Raw genomic sequence first — 25,072 nt, forward strand, 5'->3', positions numbered from 1 at the left:
ACCAGAACAAAGAAATGGATAATATCCTGCAAAATTCAGTTGTACATTTATGCTATAGATGAGAGGGAGGATGTGGCTCATATTATGATGGCAACTGAGCCTGCCAGCTAAAACTGACTGTATTAAATTATCAAAATGATGAATAAATCCAGTACCATGGGTGCAGAGAGTAAAGTGATTGCAACTTTGGGTGGGAGCAGGAGTCAATTGTGGTGCTTGTTGCCACAGCTCAAAGAAGTGGTTCTGAGTTGTGCAAACCATTATTAATGTGACTGAAGCAGGAAGAACATACACATTTCCACTTTATTAAAATATTGCATAGATACAGAGCAGTTGGGCACATTCATTCTAAGGCACTGTCCTGGTTTATATGCAAGTCCACAAGAGAGAAAAGAGAAGCCATTACATTCTGTATTGTTCATCTCTACATTCAGACTCCTCCCATGTTACATGTTTATTGCTACTGGGATCTCAACTTTAACCCCACACTTATAGCAGCATCATACAGGGACCCGGATGACGAGAATTAAGGACACACCCTGGCTCTAGCACTTGATATGATTTGGCACTAATTCCAAACTCTCTTGCATGGTTCTCCATGTGTTTCCCAACTCTTGTTTAACTAACAATATTATAAACTCCTTATGAACCTGACTCATGGATTAATGTCTTTACTGATTTCCATTAAGCCTAGAACAGGACAAGGTGGGCACATAGTTGCCCTCGAAATATTTATATTCAACATCACTTACAAGAACTTCAATGGAATAGAAAATATATATATTATATAATATATATATATATATATATATATATATATATATATATATATATATATATATATATAATCTTCCTAATTCTAGTTTGGGGAAAGAATGACTGGTATCTTCATAAAGGGAAAATGCTTGAATGTCCTACCTCTTGTATTTTATAACAAGGAACTAGGCTGAATGAATATTTTCAGGTGTTAACAGTTATAACTGACAGAGTTCTTCCCTTGCTATGGGACTTTGAGTCATGACCACGATTACATGAGAATGTTTATATAAGTAGCAATAAGTGTGTGTGATTATAAGTAAAATTCAAAGAGGCTGAGAATCACCGAGTGACATATAAATTATCTCAATTAGTGATGCTCATCTCCACAGATTGATGTGTCTGTGTATTAAATAAAAAAGGTATATATGTAGAAAATTTTTCATAACACCCTTGAAACAACTGGAGATAACTAGGCTTGGGAGCAAGAAGATTATATTGATAGCTATAGATACATTTGTTAAAGATAAGGTATTCCAAGGAATATTTGCAGAATACCACTTCCGTGGGTTATTAGTGAGTGTACATGAGAAAGGGTTCTGGGGTCAACTAGGTAGGCAAAACATTGAGCCAAAAGAGGTGCTTTTTTTCCACCTTTACTGGAGGGTCTCTCAGAGATTCTTACATGCTGATGTGCACTCTGAATCTAGAAAGTGAAGACAGCAAGGATTCCCTAAGTCATTTGTAAAATTTCTTGTAGAACTAAGGGCTCTACAACACATAGTTAGGGGGACACTGAAGTAAAGAATGGGGAAAGTCTTAAAAGCACTGAGAGACACAGGGATGAAAACCAAAGGAGAGTAAAAAGCAACAGATGCTGGTTCCTCAGTCAATCTAAATTAAATCTGATTCTACTTGTATGACATCAACTGTCAAATGGATTCTTCCACAAAGAGCTTACTTGTTCTGTGAACAAAATAAATCATCAAATTAGTACTCAGATCTAAGCAGCATCAGCCTAGACCACCAACTACACAGACTAACAAACTCCATACAATTCATTAGTAAAGGTTAAAATCTTAATTTCCTTAAACATAAAAAACTTTCAGTGGAAATAACCCAGTTCTTACCAGGCAAATGTGTTCCTGACACATTTTTATTATTTGACAAAATACACTGTCTCCTTCCTTGCTACGTAGGACACAAAGCTTTGAACTAATATAATCACTTTTAATAATGACAGCAGAATAATTACAGTGCTGCTATAGTGGATATGTTGATAGACATGATTATTCATCATATTAACCCTACCCTGAAAAGGATTGTCATCAATGATATGCTTTATATCTATGATAGGTTTGGCCTGGGACACAAAACATTTCACTGTAATGAGAAAAATATCAGAGACAGGAAAAGATCAAATCTGAGAACATTGCAAGAGTAGACAGACACTCTAGAATTCATATACTTTGGAAGATAGGGTTTTAAAATCGTTTTTAAAACCTGTTCTCATAAGTTCAAATGAAAAGATTCTGCGAAGACAAACAGGCTGCTGTAGGTTAAGATTTTTTGTTTTTTTAGTTAGCATCAATTTCTGCAGAAGCCTGTTTCCTTGGATAATCCTTAAAGAAGTCCTCTAAAGTGAGTGACTTGGTGCATAATAAGGCCTGCCCTCTGCCTGAAGCTTTTAGAACAATGACTGCACTTGTATGGCTTTTCCCCTGTATGAATTCTTAAATGAATAACAAGGCTTGGTCTCTGTCTAAAGCTTTTCCCACAATAATTGCATTTAAAAGGTCTCTCTTCTGTGTGAGTTCTCTGATGTAAAGTCAGAGCTGTCAGTCTACTAAAACTTTTACCACAACTGTGACATCGGTGAGGTTTTTCCCCAGAATGAGTTTTCAGATGTCTTTTGAGACTTGATCCATGACAAAAGCTTTTCCCACACTCAAGGCATTTGTAAGTCTCTTCTTCAGAATGGGTTCTCTGGTGCCCTATGAGGTGTGAGCGCCGAGTGAATCGCTTCTTACACACAGTGCATTCATAGGGCCTCTCCCCTGTGTGCAGCCGTTGGTGTCTATAAAGGTCTGAACTACGAAGGAATCTTTTTCCACACTCGGGACACTTATGAGGTTCCTCCCCTGAATGAATTCTCTGGTGCCCTGTAAGTTGTGACTTCCGAGCGAAACATTTTCCACACTGAGGGCATCGGTGAGGTTTTTCTCCTGGACTCTTTTTCTTCTGGGGCCTGGGGTTGAGAGGTTCTTCCACGTTGGGATTCTCAGGCTTCTCTCCAGCAGGGGGGTTCTGGGGATCTATCAGTTTTGTTAAATCTGCCTGCAAATCCTCTGGGGGGCTCTCCCATTGATTTTCTAACTGTACATAGTCCTTTTGCAAAATGGGACCGTGGAGAGCATTCCCCTCTAGAGTGACAATGAATGGATACATGTTCTCCAGTTTTTTCTGTTTTGAAGTATCTTCTTCGTTTTCTATCCCAATCTCAAAACCTGAGGGAAGAAACAGAAATGGCTGCTATCACTGTGTCCCACATTAAAAAAAAAAAAAGAAAAAACCATGAGCTAAAGTGAAGAGTTGTATTTAGGCACCAGTAGGAATACAGAAATTCCCAAGGAGAATCCCAAACTCTTTATCCTGATCAGGTTGAATTTTTCTTTTCTTTTCTCTGTGGTATCAGTAAACAATTACTTACCAATCTTGGAATCAAGTAACTGCTTCATTTCTTTGGAATCTTGTAGTTCCTTCACCCACACCTCTTCCCGAGGCTCCAATGGAAAGCTCACGTCAAGCTTTGGTATTGGATATCCTAGCCACAAGAAAGATGAGAAGAATAGATGACATCATCAAGGTTTTTCCCTGATGATATATTGGACATGTGGCTGCCTAATATCTACTTCCTCCCTAATCAGAACTACTCCACCCGGACCTCTTACGAGAGTCTATTTTTTAAAGATAAGAATAAAACATGAAATTCAAGGATACTCTCCTTGAATCTATGGAAGGAGAGTGAATCTATTCTGTGTTGAAATCAATGCACTAGGGGCACCTGGGTGGCTGAGTGACTGAGCCTCTCCCTTCTGCTCAGGTCATGATCTTGGGGTCCTGGGACTGAGTCCCACATCAGACTCCCCTCAGGGAGCCTGCTTCTGCCTCTGCCTATGTCTCTGCCTCTCTCTCTGTGTCTCTCATGAATAAGTAAATAAAATCTTAAAAAAAAGAAATCAATGCACTAAATGATCTCTGTATCTATTTCAATGTTTGATTATTCAGGTTAGAGCCAAAATAGGAAGTAAATCTTCATAAAGTTTTGGCATATTAACTGAGAAATGCTGCTACTGAGCACCAAATGAAGAGAGAGCTAAAAGCATGGGTTATGAAACTGTATACTAGAATAATTTCCATTGAGATTTTCACATTAAAATGGAAAATGATGAAATTGGCAACAAGCAAAAGCAGTGTTTGTTTCAAGCCAAATCTAGAAGTGGACTCTCTTGAAATTAACCCAAACTCTCAAAGTGTTTCTCATTGTCAATCTAAGAACAACCAGGACAACGGGGTGCACAGGGGGCTCAGCTGGTCAAGCACTCGACTCTTGATTTCAGTCAGGTCATGACCTCAGGTGTGAGATCGAGCCCCACATTGCACTCTGCACTGAGTGTGGAGCTTGGTTAAGATTCTTTCTCTCCCTCTCTAAAAAACAAAGAACAACTAGACAAGATTCTTCACTACTATCCCCTGTGTCCTACCATCCCTCTCTCCACTGAGAGCTGGTGTGGCATGCATTCTCTTTCCACGACCCCTCCTAGCTTTCCTCAGCTCTAGCAAAGTATAGTGGTCTTCAGTAAAGTGTGGGATGGAAATTGCTGATTTTAAATCTAAATGTAGGATGCTATTTAAAGGGTCACATTATTTTCTTAAATATTAGCCTTACTAAAATAATATTAGCAATATTAGCAAGACATAAAGAGAGAGAGAGAGAGAGAGAGAGAGGAAGGAAAAAAAGGAAAGAAATGAAAGAAAGGAAAGAAGAAAGAAAGAAAGAAAGAAAGAAAGAAAGAAGAAGAAGAAGAAGAAAGAAAGAAAGAAAGAAAGAAAGAAAGAAAGAAAGAAAGAAAGAAAGAAAGAAAGAAAGAAAAGGTATCTAGGAGTGCCTGAGTAGCTCAGTTGGTTAAAGTTCTGCCTTTGACTCAGGTTATGATCCTAGGGTTTGGGGATCGAGCCCCAGACCGAGCTCTCTGCTCAGTCAGCAAGGAAATCTGCTTCTCCTTCTCCCTCTACCCCTGCTTGTGCTTTCCTTCCCTCACTCTCTCTCAAATAAATAAAATCTTTAAAAAAAAAGGAAGTGAAAAGACAAACCACAGAACATGAAAGTATTTTTACAAGTCATATATCTAGTAACAAATTTTTATCTAGAATATACCAAGATCATCCACAACTCAATAATAGTAATACATATAATCCAATTTTAAAATAGGAAAAAACCTAAATAGGCATTTCTCCATATCATTGTATGAAGATATACAAATGACCAATAAGCCAATGAAAAGATTGGCTTATTGACTAAATAAAGACTAACACCATTAGTCTTTAAAGAAATGTAAATGAAAACTTCCATTAGATACCACTTAACACCCACTAAGAATAAAAATATCAGATTCTTCTCAAGTGTACATGAGACAGTCTATGGGATACAGACCATATGTTAGGCCACAAGTTAGTTCCAATATATTTAAAAACATATATATCATTCAAAGTACTTATTCCAACCATGGTGGGATGAAGTTAGAAACAAGAGAAGGAAAACTGGAAAACTGACAAATTTGTGAAAATTGAATAAAACCTCTTAAATAACCAATGGATGGCAAGAACAAATCACAAAGAAAGTTACAAAATACTTAGATATAAACAAAAATGAAAACACAACACCAAAACTTAGAGATACAATGAATGCAGTGCTAAGTAGATAATTTATAGCTATAAGCACTTCCATTAGTAAACAAAAATAATCCCAAAACAATAACAAAACTTTACAATTTAATAAATGAGAAAAGAAGAAAAACTAAACCCAAAGCTAGTAGAAGGGAGGAAACAAAAAAGAATAGGCAGAGATAAACAAAATAAAGACTAGAAAGATAATAGGGAAAAATCAGTGAAACCAAAAATTGTTTTTTTTTAATTAATCAACTTGACAAACCTTTAAATAGATGAACTAAGAAAAAGAGAAAGAAGGCTCAAATTGTTAAAATTAAAGAGGACAAATAAGATGAAAATCGAGAGGGAGGCAAACCATAAGAGACATTGAACTCTAAGAAACAGAGTGTTGGTGGAGGGGAGCAGGGGAGGGGGTAGGGACAACTTGGTGACATATGAAGGAGGGCACATGATGAAATGAGCACCGAGTGTTATTTACAACTGATGAATCATTAAAATCTACTTCTGAAACTAATAATACAGTATATGTTATTATCTGCATTGAATTTAAATAAAGATTTTAAAAAATTAAAGTGGTGATATTATCAATGCGTCTACATAGATAAAATAATTTTAAAAGTACTATGAACAATTGTACACAAACAAATTGGATAACCTAGATGAAAGAGATAAATTTCCAGAAACATAAAACTTACCAAGACTAAAACATAAAGAAATAGAAAAACCTGAATAGCCCTCTAACCAGTAAGGAGATTGAAGCAGCAATCAAAAATCTCCTGACAAAGAAAAGCCTGATGGCTTCACTGGTAGATTCTATCAAACATATAAAGAAGAACTAATACAAATCATTCTCAAACTTTTCCAAAAAAAAAAAAAAATGAAGGGAAGGAGACACTTCCTAACTCATTCTCTGAGGCCAACATTACCCTGATACCAAAGCCAGAAAAGACATTATAAGAAAAACTACATACCAATTCCCTTATGAACACTGATAGAAAAATAAACTTGAACAAGATATTGGCAAATTGAATTCAGCAGCATATTAAATGGATAATACACCATGATCATGTGATATTTTTTTAATTTATTTTTTATTGGTGTTCAATTTACCAACATACAGAATAACCCCCAGTGCCCGTCACCCATTCACTCCCACCCCTCCGCCCTCCTCCCCTTCTACCACCCCTAGTCATGTGATATATGATCCTGGAATGCAAAGATTTTTCAACATATGAAAATCAGTCAATGTAATATGCCACATTAACAGAATGAGGGAAAAAAAAACAGTATAATCTCAAATGATGTGGAAAAAGCAAAATTCAACACATTTTCATGATAAAAGAACACTCAACAAAATAGAACAGAAGGAAATTACCTCCACATAACAAAAGCCATATATGAAAAACTCAGAGGGAACTTCATACTCAACGGTGAAAGACTGAAAGCTTTTCCTCTAAGGTTAGGTAGAAGGCAAGGATGCCTATTTGCCCACTCTATTCAACACAGTACTGGAAGTCCTAGTCAGAGCGATTAGGCAAGAAAAAGAAATAAATGGCATCCAAATTGAAAAGGATGAAGTAAAGTGATCTCTATTAGCAGATTAGATGACCTAATATGTAGAAACCTTGAAGACTCCGCTAACAAACTGATAGAATTCATAAATGAATTCAGCAAAGTACCAGGATGCAAAGTGAACATGCAAAACTTAGTTCCATTTCTATACACTAACAATGAACAATTCTGGAAACTATGAAAACAATTCCACTTACAATAACATTGAAAAAAATAAAATAATTAGGAATTAAATAAGTACGTGAAAGACTTAAAATAAAAATTACAAGACATCGGCAAAAGAAATTAAAGAAGATATAAATATAGGAATACACATCCCATGTTCATGGATTAGAAGACTTGATATTGTTAAGATGTCAATACTACCAAAAGTGATCTACAGATTCAATACAATCTCTGTCAAAACCCCAATGATACTTTTTTCATGAACAGAAAATCCCTGGGGCAACCAGCTGGCTCAGTCAGTTAAGTGTCCAACTCTTAATTTCTGCTCAGGTCATGATCTCAAGGTTGTGAGATCAAGCCCCACATCAGGCTCTGCTCTGGGCATGGAGCCTGCCTATAATTCTCTCTCCTTCTCCCTCTGCCCCCAACACTTGCTTGCTCTCTAAAAAAAATTAATAGAAAAATCCATACCTAAAATTCATATATAATCTCCAGGGTTACCCAAATAGACAAAAAAAAAAAAAAAATCTTGGAAAGGAAGAGAAAAGCTAGAGGTCTCACACTTCCTGATTTTAAAACTTACTAAAAAAGGGAACCCTGGGTGGCGCAGCGGTTTGGCGCCTGCCTTTGGCCCAGGGCGCGATCCTGGAGACCCGGGATCGAGTCCCACGTCAGGCTCCCGGTGCATGGAGCCTGCTTCTCCCTCTGCCTGTGTCTCTGCCTCTCTCTCTCTCTCTCTCTGTGTGACTACCATAAATAAATAAAAATTTAAAAAAAAAATAAATAAATAAAATAAAACTTACTAAAAAGTAACAGTAATCAAAATAGTTCGGTACTGGCATAAAGATAGGTATATATAGACCAATGGCATAGAATACATAGCCCATAAGTAAACTTTCATATATATAGTGAAATGATTGTTAACCATGATACCAAGGTCATTCAATGGAAAAACAATACTCTTTTCAACAAATGGTGCTGGAAAAAGTGGATTATGCATATGCAAATGAATGAAGTTAGAACCTTACATCACAGTGCATGCAAAAATTAACACAGAATGGATCAAAGACCTAAAATTATAAAACTCTCAGAGGAGGGATGTCTGGGTGACTCAGCGGTTTAGCATCTGCCTTCTGCTCAGGGCATGCTCCCAGGTCTGGGATCAAGTCCCACAACACGCTCCTTGCAGGGAGCGTGCTTCTCCCTCTGCCTATGTCTTTGCCTCTCTCTCTCTATGTCTCTCATGAATAAATAAATAAAATCTTAAAAAAAACTCTCAGAGGAAAAGCATCTTGACATTGGATTTGTCAATGATTTCTTGGATGTGACACCTAAAGTATAGGCAACAACAACAAAAAAATGGATACAGAGTACTTCATGAAAAAAATTTAAAATTTATCCATTAAAAGGCAGCTTAAAGAGAGTAAAAAGGCAACCCACAAATGGGAAAATATTTGCCAATCATATATAGAGAACTCTAAAATCCAAAGACAAAAAGCAACATGAATTTTGAAATGTGTAAAGGATGTAAACAGACATTCTCCAAAGATGATATCCAAAAGGCCAATAAGCACATGTTCAATATCCTTAATCATTTGGGAAATGCAAATCCAAACTACTGTGAGATGCCACCTCACGCCTATTAGGAATGCTACTATCACAAAAGAGAAAGTAACAAGTGTTAGTGAATGTGGAGAAACTGGAAAAGTTATACATTGTTGGTGGGCATGTAAAATGGTACAGTTCCTGTGGAAACCAGCGTGGCTGTTCCTCAATTAAAAAAATAGAATTACCATATGATTCAGCAATTCCACCTCTGCTTATATGGCCCAAAAAAAGTAAAAGTGGGGTCTCAAAAAGATATCTGCACCTCTGTGTTCATACAAATATTACTTACAATCACTAAAACATAGAAGCAAACCAAGCATATGTTTAGGTAAAACAGATAAGCCAAATTTGGTAATACATACGTTGGCATATTAGTTAGCCTTTAGTTGGATAGGAATACTGACACACACTACAAATGGAAAAACCTTAAGGACATTCTCCTAAGTGTAATAAGCCAGTCACAAAACAACAAATACTGTATGATTCCATTTACATGAGGTACATAGAGGAGTCCAATTTATAGAGACAGAAAGTTGAATGGTAGTCTCCAGGGGCTAGGGAGATGGAAAGTTCTTGTTTAAATGAGCATGGGGTTTCAGTTTACAAAATGAAAATAGATATGGAAATGGATGGTAGGAATGGTGTCACATTATGAATGTAGTCAATGCCATTGAACTATACAGGTCAAAATGATTAAGATGTTGGGGCACCTGGGGGGCTCAGTCAATGAAGAGTCTGCCTTCAGCTAAGGTCATGATCCTGGAGTCCCAAGATCGAGCCTTGCTTTGGGCTCCCTGCACAGTGAAGAGTCGGCTTCTCCCTCTGCTCCTCCCCTGCTTATGCTCTCTCTCTAATAAATAAATAAATAAAATCTTTTTAAAAATGATTAAATTCTAAACCTCATGTTATGTGTATTTTACAAAAATAAAAAAAATGAAAAGAGGAAAATAGGCTTCCTGAGCAGGGTCATAGCTTAAGGGGTTCTGAATCCCATCTGCTGTCCCGAGCTTTGTTCCTAACTGTTCCCAGAAAGGTATCCCTCCTCCTGCTCTTCACCACAGCACTCCTTTCCATCCAGTGACCAACGTTTCTAACACGACCCCAAACCCAGGATGCTCTGGAGCTCTCAACATACAAACCACAAAAGGGAACTCATACCCTTGCCTTACCAGGGTCCAGGAAGGGCTGGCAATCCTCAGCGGCACCATAGTCCAACTCCTGCAGCCCCGCCTGTGGGATCCAGGCCTCTGCCACTGGGGCTTCTGGGGCAGGTCCCATCACTTGCAGTGAGGGTGACTCCAGGTGGATGTTGGGCGCTACATGTGCCGTTCCCACTGGTGCCAGCTCCTCCAAGAGCATTTCCTGCCTATCGATCTGGGGAAAACGGCAGAACCCATCAATCTCGAGTCTAGACCAGCACTGCCCAGTAGCAACAATGTGAGCCAGCCATGTCATGTTAAGTTTCCAGTACCCATACAGAAAAAGAATAGGTTAAGTCAATCTTAATGACATGCACTATTTCACCCAATATAGCTAAAGCACCACAATTTTAGAGTGTAATCAATATAAATAAGTATTAATGAGATATTTCGCCTACTTCATCGTTCATACTCAGTCTTCTGAATGTGATGACTGTTTTATACTTACAGCACATCTCAATTTGGACTAGCTACATTTCTAGTGCCCAAGAGCCACACTTGGCTGGTGGCTACCACACACCACACTGGGCAGTGCACAATTGGGCTACAGGCAGGTAAAATCTTATATAGCAAGCCAAACCCAGAAGACAGAGAAAGGAAGGGAAAACCATAAAGTCATTCTATCCTGGGAAGGGGAGGCAGGGAAATTGGGAAAACTCTAGATCCGGCAGGCTAACTGCACAGACGCATCAACACGCAATCCTGGGTTCCTAAGGCCCAACTAGAAGCCCTTTCTCCCTTTTGCCAAAGGTTCTGCCCTGTGCCAGGTGCCTCTGAGCAGGAGGCGGTGCGCTGCCACCAAAGGGTGATGTGGCATGATGACAGGCAGCTATCAGAATTCAGCAGGTGAAGAGGCGCCTGGGTGGCTCAGTCTATTAAGCATCTGCCTTCGGCTCAGGTCATGGTCCTGGAGCCCTGGGATTGAGCCCGACGTCACGCTCCCCGCTCAATGGGGAGCCTGCTTCTCTCTCTTCTCCCTGCTCGAGTTCTCTCTCCCTCTCTCTCTCTCAAATAAATAAATAAAATCTTCTAAAAAAAGAAAGAAGTTAGCAGGTGGAGATGGGAGTATGTATCAATCATTCATAGTGCTAAAATGTTTCAAGTCCCTACCAACTTTGTACTTGCCCCTCAAACTTCCATCTAGGTAAAAAGAACCTGTCAAGCACCTCACTCTGTTGTACAGATAAGCACAAAATATTTTTGCATAATTTAGCATGATTTAAATCTCCCAGGAAAGCCCTAGTTTGGAAACCAAACAACCACTCTATCACTTATTGTTCAGATTTACTAACTTGTTGCCATTTGGGAAAATTACAGGACCAGCAGTGCTGGTGGCTGTTGCCTTCACAGTAAGTCTGTGCATAGATGGGGGCATCAACAACCTCATGAGGTTTTCCAGTGTAGTCAAGCCCCAACGTGTGTGTTCATATGCTTATTTGATTATGACAAACTACGTTCACTTTCCTTTATATCCTTTCTAGGCTCCACTTGACTCGGATTGGCAACATTTTCTTATAGGAAGTCAGATAATAAATAATTTACGCTTTGTGGGGCATGTTGGTCTACTGCATACAGTTCTTGTATTAACAACTCTTTACAAAGATAATAAATAAGCATTATTAGATAATGGCTGCATAAAACAGGCCATAAGCTGCATTTGGCCCATGGATCACAGAACCCTTACAGTAATGTTTTTTATTTTGTATATGTAAATTGGTTATATTACACATAAATTTCATTTCAGGATAGAAGAGGCAGTACCAAATATTTGTTATAGAATACGAGTTGGGTTTAATAGTTGAGAATCACTGAGCCATATATGCTAATTACAGCAGAAGAGAAAAATGAAAACCACTTCTAGGAAAGCATGGGGCTCAAAATGAAATGTCTGATCTAGGATCAGATGTCTCTGCTATTTCTCTTTGTCTAATTACCATGATCCCAAACTCTTTTCTCACCTGCTGCTCTGGTATCTCAAGTTCTCTCTGTAAGTCTTCTATCAGTGACACAACTCTTTCTCTATTCTCTGGACAATGTTCCCTCACCCAGGTCTCTATCTCCGTGGGCAGGATGGTTAGGAACTGCTCCAACACTAGCAGCTCCAATATTTGCTCCTTAGAACGCATCTTTGGCTTCAGCCATTGACAACAAAGCTCCCAGAGTTTGTTGAAAGCTTCATGAGGCCCGGCTGCTTCTTTGTACTGGAACTGCCTGAAGCGCTGGCGGAAGACTTCACAGTCAGCATCATAGTCTTGAAACACGGAGCCCTGATTCAAGGAGGCCTGGATTGCACAACCCAGGGCCACAGCCATCGCCCTGTTCTGGCGGTGTGCAATTTCTCTGGGGCTAGAAGTCTCAGATTCCAATAGGTTTCTTTGTGCAGGCGTCAAGGGGAGCTACCCACAGCTAAGGACAGGGCAAAGCAAGAAAGAAGGAACAGCAGTTGTTACCAGAGGATATACTTACTTCCCCTAACTTGCTTACTTTCCACCAAGCCCTAAAGCAGCAGAACTTAATCTTCTTTGGTGATTTTGAGAATTTAATGAAGGCCATGGAATCACTTCCTAGAAAAATACACATACACACCTAAATCCGCATCTATTTTCCAAAAATTTACAAAATGTTCTAGACCAAATATGGACCCTCTAAAATTCTGCTACACAATATGGTAGCAAGAAGTCCCATGTGGCAGTTTCAGTTTAAATTCATTGCAATTACACATTCAGTTTCTCATTCAAATCTATGGAGCACATTTCAAGTGCTGCATAGATTTCATTGTAGACAGTTCTACTGGACAGTTTGGCTCCAGAATTCCATTGATCCACAGATGTGCTGGCCTATAACCCCAGCCCCAGTCTAATACAAGCTGTCTTGTGTTTCTGAATATACACAGGCCACAAAAGAAATGGGGGAAGGAGCACTGGCTAACAACCCTAAAAGTCCAAGTGGCTCTGAGTGACCCTCGGTCACCTTCAGATGCAGATATATTAGCTGCAGCCATGCCTCCAAAGGCTGCAAATCCACAAGCCTTCATTCCTCTCTACTCAAGGGGTGTGTACTTCAGCCAGCATCAGCCTGAACCTCCTCCTGGTAGGGCACGCGGGGCTTCCTCTGGAGAAAAATACACCACAACAGCGTGGGCTACCGGCCATCTTTTCTGGGTGAAGAATGAAGGACACTTCATGTTCCTCCTGCTGTGTCCAGGTACTGCTCTAAGCCTCCTGCATAGGTCAGGTCCCATAGCCGTCACCCAAATCTAGGAGGTGGGGGCTAGTATTATGCCCTGAGTACAGAGGAGGGGACTGAGATTTGTGGCTCAGAAGCACTGAATAACTTGTCCCAGGTCACACAGTATATGCCAGAGGGTTATGGTGACGAGGCTAAAATGAACAGATCTCTGCAACGGTCATGTCTAAAACTATCAAAATGTTCTTAGTGCAATCTCTGAGGTCACAGATGAGGTCAAATGCAGATCTCAATACCACTACTCACCCTATGCTATGGATCCTCTCTCTACATATTTGCCCAGATGCCTCATGTACCTGTACTCTTCCCTGCAGTAGCACAAGAAATACTCATGATCTTCCTACTTAGTCATCCCAAATGTACATTGTGACCCTATATACTTTAACTCCATGCTAACCTGTACTTTAGCAGCAGATCCATCCACATGTGATAACCTGCTGGCTTTGTGACCCTGACATCCAGTGCTTCTGTCTGTAACAGGGAAATAATCATAGAATTGATTTCATAAAGCTTTCCTGTAGTAGTAGATTCAACTGCATGGAAGTGAACTGCAGCTGCGTGGCCTGGCACAGGAGAACCGCTCAAGCCAATTTATTGCTCCCAAAGACTCATTCCTAGAAAGCTTCCCCCGTCCCCCCTACCCCCAGGCACTGAACCCTCCCCGCTGGAAGGCATCCAGGAAGCGGGCTGCCTTGGGCTGTGGACCCGCCCTGACTGTGCTGGGCCTCAGAGCTGGCAGCCCTCCACACACGGGCCCCAACCCTCCAGCACGTCCACTAGGGCCCTGATTGTCCCGTGGTCCCTCCATCCGCCCTCCCGCAGAGCAACCTCACTGCACCCCTGCGCTCACAGCTTCTCTCCAAAGCCGCCTGAGCGAGCCCGCGCTCTCACGGCCCACGGATAACCAGGGTGCATGCAAAGCGGGCACTTGCAGAAAGGCTAGGGCGACACGTCGCGGGAACTTCTAAAAGCCGGTTACAAATCGGCTGCCTGGGGTGTGGGTGCGGCCCCAGCGCACTCCCCACCAGGATGTCCCAGCGTCCTGACGGGCGCTCAGGACCCCGGACAACCGCGGGAAGGCCCGACCGGGTCGCAGGGAGCAGCGGCGGCGACCCGGGCCGGACAGGGGCCCGCCGCGTGTCCTTCGTCCACGCGCCCGCCGCCAGGTCAGGGCTGGTGGCGGCCAGTTGGCGTAGCCCTAGCGGGATGGGAGCCCCGCCGCCCGCGCCCGCGCCCGCGCCCCAGGGACGGCCACGCCCTCTGGCCGCTCAGGGACTCACCGCCTCGGCGCCCACGGCTCTCCCAGGCTCCCCGGGGCAGCTGCGCAGAACGCAGGCGCGCGCCCGCCCTGTAGACTACATTTCCCGGCAGGCCCAGAAACTCCCGTCCCGCTGTCTGGGCCGCAGAGCATGCTGACGTGGGAGTGGCCGCCACTTCCTTGGCCTCCTAGGGGCCTCCTGCCACTTTGGAAGCTTTCCCTTTTCCGGTCAGAAGCGCTTCCAAAGCCCAGGGGCTTGGGTGGGACGTCCCTTGTTCCTGATCCTACCGAGGCTTCTCTCTCATCCACCCCAGAGGAACCGGAGGGGTGGGGATCCCCTTCAACTGGGTCACTGAATCTCAAACCTCTCAGTGCAGAGAGAATTTCCTGGGAGGCCCTGCACGTAACACTGCACATCTCTGGGCCCCTTGCCGACACCCTGACACCCCGATGCACAGCATCTCGCCTGAGCTGGACAATTCGCATTTTCATAAGCTTTCCTGGGCTTATGACTCTGGTCTCGGTCTGGCGGGTACCAGTGACCTTCAGGTACCTTTCTAGTTTTTTCCGTTCAACACCTGAGCTTTGATCTCCCTACCCAGTGTGCTTCTCTCAGCCCTGGCCACTAGAAGAGGGCTCCTGGGTGTTGGGGGGTGTTGGGGTTCTCCCCCCCGCCTTGCCTCTTGTCTTCCAAATGATCCCTCACGGGCCAAGCCCTCCAATGGGGTCACATTTTCCTCCCTGGCTGAGCTGGCGCCAGGCCAGAGGCGATGCTGTCACTGAGGCCACATCATGCAAACCTTGCTCCCCAGCTGGCACCCTTGGTGTTCGGATGCCAGACTTTAGGCCTGCTGCTATGTCTGTGGTGGGAACAGGACCAAGTCATGCGTGGGTCCCGGACAGAGAGGAGACAGCCACCTGCGATTGTGCCTCCCAACCCCGCACAGAAGCAGGTGGAGAGTGTGCAGGAACCCCACCACCCAGAATCCACAGAGGCCACAGCCCTGGACACAGTTCTGCTGGGGCTGGACTCAGGCTGATGGACTGGGAGCCCGGGGCACGGCGGTCATGCACCTGCTGTTTAATGTCGTCCACCCGGGGCGTCCGGCACCTTGGATGGTGGTCACAGCTGGTTTCAGGGTCACAAGGCCTAGGAACCTGACCCTGGCGTCCAGCCCGGGCTCCTAGGAGCCAAAGCCTCCTGAGTGTAACAGCCCCGGAGTTGCTGTGCCTGCCGCCAGGAGCTGACCCTACCCCACCACAGCCCACCACAGCCCACCCCACCCTGAAGGCGCAGCCTGGTGGCCTCTCGCCTGCCCTTGTGGCTTCTGCCACTGGGCCCCAGGAAACCATCAGGCAGCTCCTGGAGCTTTTCCAGCGGTCAAAGGCTTCGGCCTGAGATGCGCACCCTGGAACGGGTCCTAGGTCCCTTGGCGTCCGAGCAGTTCCTGGCCCTCCTGGCCCAGGAGATCCACAGCCGCATGCAGAAGCTGCTTCTGCAGAGCTGCGAGGAAGCTGTGCCTCTCGCAGAGTCTAGGCAGAGCTTGGGGGCGAGGGACTAGGTCAGAGAGAGAGTGAGCGCGGGCTCCTATCTGGTCTGGGTTGCCTGAAAGACTGAGAGCCCATGGACTCTTACTTGCCCATTCACATTCTTGATTGTCCCGGGAGACCTGACTTGGGCAAGTGACCTTTTGTGGTTTCCTTTGCCACTTGGATCCTGCAGGTTTTCCCCGGGCGCACCTGTCTCCGCGGGGAGGCGCTGTTCCTGCTGAGGTCGTCAGGGTGCGCTCCACTGGGATCCCAAGGGTTTGCATGCTGGCTCTGCTGGCTGCCCACTAATGGTGTAACTCTGCGCAAGTTACTGTTCCCCCTTGGGCCTACCGGCTCCTGGGGTGGTTTGGAGGACTCAAAGAGGATCAGCACATCCGTGTGATGACACTGCTGGTGGTGGATAGTTAGTGCTTCCAGCTGAGCGTTCCTGGTGTGGCGGCCGCGCCTCTGGTCCCAGCTGCTCGGCAGAGATGCAGAGATGCCAGGGGCGGAGGCGGGAGGACTGCCCTAGCCCAGGAGTTCTGGGCTGGCGTGCGCTCTGCTGGTCGGCTGTGCGGGCTACGTTCGTTCCCAAGTTCGCCTTCACTTGGGCTAACCTCCCCGAAGCAGGAGACCTCCAGGCTGCCTGAGGAGAGGTGGACTTGTGCCCAGGTTGCAAATGGAGCAGGTCAGAATTGGCCTGGGCACCAGAAGTGGGTTCGTGCCTGTCCAGAGCCTTTGTACTCCAGCCTGGGCAACACAGGGAGACCTGGTCTCTGAGCAAACACACTCAAGGTTTGCGGTTGTTACCTTGGGGTCAGCGATCTCGTCCTATCCGCAGAGCTCGGTCTCACTTAACACTGAGCTCAGGGAAACATTTTGGCACTGTTGCAGGAATGTTTGGTTTTTGTCTCTCGGAGTGAAGAATGAATCTCGTGGACAAAGAAGAGTGAGTAAAGTGATAGAAGTTTTTTTAAGCAAAGATACAGAGAAAGTTCTCAGAAGTGAGAGGGGTAGGGACAGAGTTGGGACTGAAGGTTTTTTGTTTGGCCTTTTATAGAGAGGCCTTCTAGGGAGTTTATGGCCTTGTGATTTCTTGTGCCATCTCTAATGAATGGCAGATGGCTGGTTTTGGGTCTGCTGGGTCTCTGTGATTACTTTGTAGCCATCAAAGGACGATGTTCCCTAACATTTAGGGCCAGATGGCCAGATCTTCTTAATTATCTTCTGTTTTTGTTGCATCTCAGTGTCCTTGGGATTTATAGGAGCCTGACTCTGGGGCCTCTCCTTATCTTTCCCTGCCTAGCCCTATCTGTCCCAAACTCAGCACTGAGACTTTGAGGCCACACTCCCTGGACCCCACTCCTAGGTTTGCTTAAGTTGCAGTGAAGAAGGGGAGCACCCCAAAGAGGTGGAGAGGATAAGTGGGAATGCAGTACTTGGGAGGATCTATGTGAAAAGGTGGCAGTGGGAAGGAGGTTTCCCCACCCCCTCCACAATCACAGACTCACACTCAAAAACCCCTGTAGTTTATTTTTTTAAATTTTTTTTTATTTGAGAGAGAGAGAGAAGAAGCAGCAGGAAGGAGCAGAGGGGGAGGAAGAAGCAGACTTCCCACTGAGCAGGGAGCCTGATGCAGGGCCTGATCCCAGGACTCCAGGATCATGACCTGTGGAAGGCGGAAGCTTAATTGATTGAGCCATCCAGGTGCCCTCCAAACTGTGTTCCTCTATTGAAAGTTGGCCCTCAGATTCCTGTAATAATCTCTCTTGCTATTGGGCCCTTTTATGATGATAAGTGATGGCAGGTTGACTTATGGTCAGAAACAATGGGCTAGGAACAGAAATGCTTCTGAAGGAAACTTTCCCTTAGGGAACAGCATGAAGGTCCCTGATCTTCTAGCTGGAGCCAGTGATCACTCAGGGAAGCCCTGAAGTCTAGAGTAGTTGCTACTTCTTGCTTACTAGGTCCAATCATCCTAGCATCATCAATGTAATAGTCCTTTGTGATAATCCTGTGGAAGGGAAAGTCTATCAAGTTTCCAGGAATTAAATTAGGACACAGGATTAGACAGTTGAGAAATCCCTGAGGTAGGACAATGAAGATGTATTGCTGGCCTTGCCTGGTGACATCAAAGGCTTCTGGTAGTCTTTACTAACAGTTATTGAGTGGGAGGAAAAGACATTTGCCAGATCAAGAGCTGCATACCAGCTACCACAGGCTGTGCTAATTCACTCAAGCAATGACATCACATCTGAAACAGTGGGTGTAACCTGAATCCCGACCTCCTTAAGTTTACAATAAAGCACTGTTGTCCTCCAAGATATATCTGCTTTTCTTTTTTTAAATATTTATTTATGTAGTTTGAGAGAGAGAGAGAGAGAGAGAGAGAGAGAGAGAGAGAGAGGAGAGAGAATCTCAAGAAGTCTCCACGCTGAGCACTGAGCCCATCACAGAGCTCCAAGGGGGGCTTGATCTCTTGACCTTGAGATCACGACCCTGAGGTCACCACCCAAGCCTGAACCAAGAGTGGAGCACTTAAATAACTGCACCACTCAAGAGCCCTGAGATGTATTTGTGTTCTACACAGGTTAAATATCCAAGATGACTAACTAGAATTTAAATAAAGAAATAAAGATTTGAAAAAGAAAAAATATATGCCAGGTGAGTTGTCGTGTAGTAGGAATCACCACTCCTGCATGTTTCAGGTCCTTGATGGTGGCACTACTCTCTGAAATTCCTGGATGAATGAAGCATTGCTTTCGGATTACTATTGGCCTAAGTAAAGAAAGTTCTAGTGGTTTCCGCTTGGCCTTTCTTACAATAATAGCTGTCACTCCACAGGTCAGGGAACTAATGTGGATATTCTGCCAGTTCCTGAGTATATGTGTTCTAGTTATAGTCTGGAACTGGGGAAATAACCATAGGGTAAGTTTGGGGACTTAAAGGGCCCACCGTGAGTCAGTACTGAGCTACAACTCCATTGATCACCTGATCTCCATGAGCTTCACTCTGACTGGTGAGCCACAGCAATACTTTGAGCCCCTTGGAATTCATGTCAGCTCAGAAGCAGTGTTCGTTTCTCCCCCCACAAAAGGCTGGTTACTTCCTTTCCCCTAATGCAAGTCACCCTGATAATAGGCCATAAGTCCCTTTGGGGGAAGGCTGACAGAAAGATCAAGAGTATATATCTCTGGCAGTGTAGTGAAATTTTTCTTCAGGGGACCCGGCCTCCCCTTCATTCAAGGGGTTCCAGATCTATAAACTGGCTCACATCTGGGAGTCAATTGAGGGGCTATCAATCGATTGAGATTAGACTTGAATGCCCTCCACCAGGAACTCTTCCATTTAAAGACCTCAAGTGGGGCACCTGGGTGGCTCAGTGGTTGAGCATCTGCCTTTGGTTTGGGTCATGAACCCAGGTCCTGGGATCGAGTCCCACATCGGGCTCCATACATGAGGAACCTGCTTCTCCCTCTATTTATTTCTCTGCCTCTCTGTGTGTCTTTCATGAATAAATAAAAATAAAATATTAAAAAAATAAGCTCAAGTAAGAATTTTGTAGAATACCCATTTGTTTCTCTTCAAGGGATGCCATAATCGACTATGACAAATGAATAATCAATGGAGTTTGGTGGAGAGTATACACTGTGCACTGTCCAAAGTTGGGGAAAGACTTTTTAAAAAAATCATGGTTCATGCTCACCCAGGGATCCAAAGACCTCATGAAACAAGACCCATGTACCTTATAATCAGAACTACATCAAAACAGGGAAGAAAGAACAACCCTTCCATTTGCTTTCATGCATCATGTACAGGAAGTGAGTCACAACTGTGAAAATATTGCCACTGATTCAGCAAGGGGTCACAGTTAGCTTCTGTTTCCTTTCACTGGGACGGTCTCCACTGTCTCCACATCACATCACTTTTCTTTCTTTTTTTGTTAAGATTTTATTTGTTTGAGATAGAGAGTAGGAACAGACGAAGAAGGAAAAGCAGACTCTCCACTGAGCACGGAGCCTGATACAGGGCTCAATCCTGGGACTCTGGGATCATGACCTGAGCCAAAGGCAGACACTTCACTGACTGAGCCACCCATGCACCCTTCCACGGTCACTCTTCAGCTACTGGAGTACCCAAAGTCAATCCCAGCCCCTTCACAGAGCACCAGATATGGAGAGGGATCCAGATACCCACTAACTGGCGCTGGGCTTGTCTGAAGTCTGTCTGCTGGTGGTGGAGGGAGGATTTGCTGCTTGTCTTTGGAGCAGAGCACACACCAGTTGGGGTTTTGATTTTTTTTACCTCATTTTCCTCTGGACCTCAGATCCGTTTCTGCTTACCCATCTTTTTTCCTCCATCTGGAGTTTCCCAGTCACACGTAGTTCTATTTGCTATCAACACATCAGAAGTTAGGCTCTTTTTTATTGTATTAGACCCACGCTTCCGGTTGTCACCTCTCCTCCACCCTGTCACCTCCCCCAGGCAGATCTTCCCCTGTCATCACCACATGGTGTTTTTCCCTGAGGCATTGTGCCTTGAGCCTAGAACAGTGAGGAGCCCAGATACTCAAGAGGCACTAGAAAATATCCTATGGGAGAACTCTTCATCCAGCCTCCAATCTTGCGCCCCTGCTGGCAACCTTCACAGGCCGACCTATCCTCTGCTGCTTGCATGAGATGGCAGCGTTACCCGGAACATCACCCGTCAAGCACTCAGCACAGAGCCTGGTGCATACATGCATGTGTGCCGATGGTGCACAGATAAAGTGAGCATATTTCCTTTCTTCTAAGTCTCTGGCCCTGGGGTCAGTGTGAGCTAACACTGGCAGGACTTTCAGGGAATATAGCCTGCGACAGGAAGGCAGGACTGATGACCTCCCATTCTCTTGTAGCTGTATTTCAAACAGCAGGTCCAAGCCCCTTCCTGAAGGCACAGCTCAGTTTTCTATATTACTATTTTTACATCATATACATACTTTTATGCTCTAATAGTCCCACAAAAGAAACCAGAACAGATTTCAACTGGTTTTATAGAAAAGTGAGGTTGATGCTGGGGACAATAAAGATCCCAGGGCCACAAAAGAGTATCTGTGATACATGGGTTGACCCCGAGGGAGAGCCACACCTCCCTGTGGCACCAGTAGCAGGAGAGGATGGCAGAAGGCTCCTAGGTAGAGAGAATCAGTAGCACATTTATATGACAATGAAAACAAAGCCCTAGTACCAGACCTAGGTCAGGGAAGTGGAAGTTTATAACAACAAAAATCACTGCAATGTTTGATTTTTTTTCAGAAAGTCACTTTATCTAAAATATTTTACTGCAGTAGTAAAGGAATGTGTGGATCTCTGTACATCATAATCAGAAATTTGAGGTTTTAGATTCATCAGCCTTTTAAGAAGAGGTTAGAAAAATTACTGTTGAATCACTCTATCAACATACAATTTTAGAATGTGCAAAATCACCACTACTGGTTTAAGGGTTACAACTTATCCAAACATTTCACAGGCAGTTGAAATAGCTAAGTCTTAACATATATTACAGGAAGACCTACTAGCAAATTTCTTAGCAATAAAAGAATTCCTAACACTGAATGTCAGGAGCTCAAGAATAGCAAGAACAGTTGAACGGGGAAAAATGCATATATTTTGAAACATTTTTTGGCCTTCAATCTAACTTGCAAGTGATTTTAATGAAAATTCCCTTCCTTTCTTGAAAGGAAGCCTCATTTCTTTCTGATAATATTATTTCTTACTAAGAGTGGATTATGTACATTTCTTCTGCCAGAGAAAAATGTTAAGGTTACCCCTTGCCTGATGATGATACACAGTCCATGTGCAGAGAGTATGGCTTAGGTAAATTCAACAGCATCGCACAATGGTTTCTAATGAAAAATATTCATTTGGCACCAGAAAGAAATTTGAGAAATCTTCCAGTAAACATCAATATCCTCAATTCATTCCTCAACCTGGTAAAGACTATCTATAAAAAGCCTACAGTTAATATACTTGATGGTGAAAGACTAAATGCTTTCCCCCCATAATCAGAAACAAGACAAGGATATTTTATAGATTTTCCTATCCTACAAATGGAAGCATATAAAATGTGGCCTTTTGTTTCTAGCTTATTTCACTTAGCACAATGTTTTTGAGGTTCATCCATGTTGTAGCATGTATTGCTACATCATCCAATTGCATGGCCAAATATTCCATTATATGGATATACAATTTGTTTATCCAATAATCATTTGTTGGACATATGGTTTGTTTCTTCGATTTGGCTATTATGAATAAAGGTAAGATTCACATTCGTCTCCAAGTGTATGTGTAGACATATGTATTTATTTCTCTTGGGTATATGATAGGTCATTGGTAATTCTGTTTACTTTTGTGAGGAACTGCTGGGATGTTTTGCAAAGTTCTACACCATTTTACATTCCTGCAACATGTGAGGGTTCCAGTTTCTCCATATCCTCTCCAGCATGTGTTAATTACTCTTTTGTTTTGTTTTATTTTGGTTTTGGTTTTGGTTTTGGTTTTGGTTTTGGTTAGCCTCGTGAGTGTGAAATGGTACCTCATTGTGGTTTTGATTTGCATTTGCCTAGTAACTAATGATGTTGAACATCTTTTCACGTGCTTGTTGGCAATTTGCATATTTCCTTTGAGAAATTTCTATACAAGTCCTTCATCAATTTTTATTTTTATTTTTAAAAAAGATATTATTCATCCATTCATGAGGGATACAGAGAGAGAGAGAGGCAGAGACATAGGCAGAGGGAGAAGTAGGCTCTCTACAGGGGGCCAGATGCAGATGCAGACTCGACCCTAGGATCCTGGGATCACGACCTGAGCAGAAGGCAGAAGCTCAACCACTGAGCCACCCAGGTGCCCCTCCCTCACTAATTTTTAAGTTGGGATATTGACTTGTTGTTATTCAGTTGTAAGGGTTCATTACATATGCTGGATCTTTGAATAATCAACTGATTTTAGCCAAAGACACCAACACAGTTCAGTGAAGAAAAGAACATCTTTTTTTAACAAATGATCCTGGGACAACTGGGTAGGCACATGCAAAAGGATAAAATGGGCCTCTTACCTCACATCATATACAAAACTTAACTCAGAAAGGATCAAAGACCTAAATGTAGGTCCTAAAACTATAAAACATTTAGAAAAAAAAAAACAGAGGTGAATTATGACCTTAGATTTGGTCCTGGTTTTTTACATACAAAAGCACAATTCCAAAAGTACAACCAACAAAAGAAAGTAAATAGATAAATTGTGCCTCATCAACAGTTTTACAATTTTTGTGTCAATGGACATCAGCCACCCCTGGGAGATAAGCGGTAGGTGGTGCCAGCTGCTGCGCCGGGTTGGGGACCTGTGTGCACAGTAGCACGCCCATGCTGCCGAGCACCAGAGGGCACATTGCAATGGCCCCCAGCATAGCGAGGGGACAGGCCCGTGAACCAGGGGATAGGATGCGGAGGGCCGGATTTGTCCCACCTAACCGATGGGCAGGAAGGAGCCGGCGCCCTGAGGTGCCGGCAGGAGGGGCAGGGAAGTAGCAGGGTAGCATCTCCGACAGGCGGAGGGTTGGGGGGGGCATGGGGACAATCCCCGCTCAACCTTGTCGTGTCTTCCCCGGCTTCCCCACGCCCCCCCCGCCATGTCCTCGCTACTGTGCTCACTTCCCCCAGGGATAGTCGCGCTCCGCAGGCTCCTGGAGGGCTCTGCCTGGGGAGCTGGCCCCCCCTCCCGTCCTGCCGAGAGGGGCTGGGGCCCTCAGTCCCATAAGTTCTCCGCTGCCAGCCACCACAAAGTGCACCCGGCCGAAGAAGACCTGGCCAGCAATGGCTTGAGGGCAGTGAGAAGGGCTTGAGGGCAATGAGAAGGGCTTGAGGGCAGTGAGAAGGGCCCTTACCTTCAGAAGGCTTTGCGGGTATTGGTCCTGGACAGAGAACTGCTTCCCAACTCAGGTTCAGCTGCTCACCAGTGAAAAATCAATACTCAAGAGACAAGTGATAGTAGGAAAGGAAAGGTTGCTTTGTTCATAAAGCCACCAACCTGGGAGAATGGTGGGCATAGGTTTCATAGACCATCTTCCACGTCTGGAGGGGCCTGAGGGTTTTATTTATTTTTTTTAATTTATTTATTCATGATAGTCACACAGAGAGAGACAGAGAGGCAGAGACACAGGCAGAGGGAGAAGCAAGCTCCATGCTGGGAGCCCGACGTGGGATTCAATCCTGGGTCTCCAAGATCGCGCCCCGGGCCAAAGGCAGGCGCCAAACCGCTGCGCCACCCAGGGATCCCGGCCTGAGGGTTTTAAAAGACAGGGCTCAGGAAAAGGGGGCACAGGAGAAGCAGGTGCCCAGGTGGTTAGCCACATGTTGACATGTCCTTGAACAGACTTGCTGGCATCAGTTGGGGGCAGTTTTCAAAGGCGGTTAGGCCTTATCTTCTGGGAAAGTCCGGAACTCCAGTCCTCAAGGCCAGTATTCTGCAAATCTCAAGGAAAGTAGGTTAGTTCCACTACAGACCAAAGGACCTAGGTCAGCAAGCAAGGAGCACATAAGCTTAAAGCAAGTTTACCCTAAAGACTGGTTGGAGCTGTTAAAGTGTGACGTTCCCATGTTAAAATGCCTTGTGCTCTGATTTTTTTATATGAAATAGAGCCAACAAAGACATAACGCTGTAATTTCTAAATGATATTCTCATGAGCCTCAGAATAAAAAATATGGGTATCCTAAACTTCCCACACTGCTTGAGGCCCGTTCTTAAACTTT

The 25,072-nt window shown here is 43.9% G+C and overlaps 2 protein-coding genes across 7 annotated transcripts in view; both read right to left on the reverse strand.

Annotated features, from left to right (window-relative positions):
• Positions 1 to 284: 284 nt before the first annotated feature.
• ZNF449 (zinc finger protein 449) lies at positions 285 to 14,899 on the reverse strand. Of its 3 annotated transcripts, XM_072816857.1 has the most exons (6): positions 14,347 to 14,633; positions 13,894 to 13,967; positions 12,209 to 12,656; positions 10,221 to 10,425; positions 3,467 to 3,580; positions 285 to 3,263 (listed from the first exon to the last, which is right to left on the reverse strand). In XM_072816857.1, the coding sequence occupies exons 3-6, from the start codon at positions 12,560 to 12,562 to the stop codon at positions 2,380 to 2,382; spliced, it is 1,557 nt and encodes a 518-aa protein (XP_072672958.1). In that variant the 5' UTR covers positions 12,563 to 12,656; positions 13,894 to 13,967; positions 14,347 to 14,633; the 3' UTR covers positions 285 to 2,379. The 3 variants fall into 3 exon arrangements, with proteins under 3 accessions (XP_072672958.1, XP_072672957.1, XP_072672959.1); XM_072816856.1 differs by lacking the exons at positions 13,894 to 13,967; positions 14,347 to 14,633 and adding an exon at positions 14,777 to 14,899; XM_072816858.1 differs by lacking the exon at positions 13,894 to 13,967 and having other exon boundaries at positions 14,347 to 14,668.
• Positions 14,900 to 21,405: 6,506 nt separating this feature from the next.
• The window catches only part of ZNF75D (zinc finger protein 75D), a 63,851-nt gene continuing 60,184 nt past the window's right edge, over positions 21,406 to 25,072 (reverse strand). Inside the window, exon 7 of one of the 4 annotated variants that reach the window (XM_072816855.1) lies at positions 21,406 to 24,786. The gene's annotated coding sequence lies outside the window, so the exon portion shown is untranslated. Of the gene's footprint in view, positions 24,795 to 25,072 lie in introns of all 4 variants that reach the window. The other 3 variants (XM_072816849.1, XM_072816848.1, XM_072816847.1) reach the window with 3 other exon arrangements.

Source organism: Canis lupus, chromosome X (assembly GCF_048164855.1).
Source record: "Canis lupus baileyi chromosome X, mCanLup2.hap1, whole genome shotgun sequence".
Classification (NCBI taxonomy): domain Eukaryota; kingdom Metazoa; phylum Chordata; class Mammalia; order Carnivora; family Canidae; genus Canis; species Canis lupus.

Bases quoted from the DNA above. Each gene is read 5' to 3' on its own strand.
- ZNF449 (XM_072816856.1), bottom strand. From the start codon at position 12,562: ATGGCTGTGGCCCTGGGTTGTGCAATCCAGGCCTCCTTGAATCAGGGC. The intron at 10,426-12,208 runs GTGAGAAAAGAG...CGTTTTCCCCAG, and splicing joins TTGAGATACCAGAGCAGCAG to ATCGATAGGCAGGAAATGCT. The intron at 3,264-3,466 runs GTAAGTAATTGT...TTCTTCCCTCAG, and splicing joins GTTACTTGATTCCAAGATTG to GTTTTGAGATTGGGATAGAA.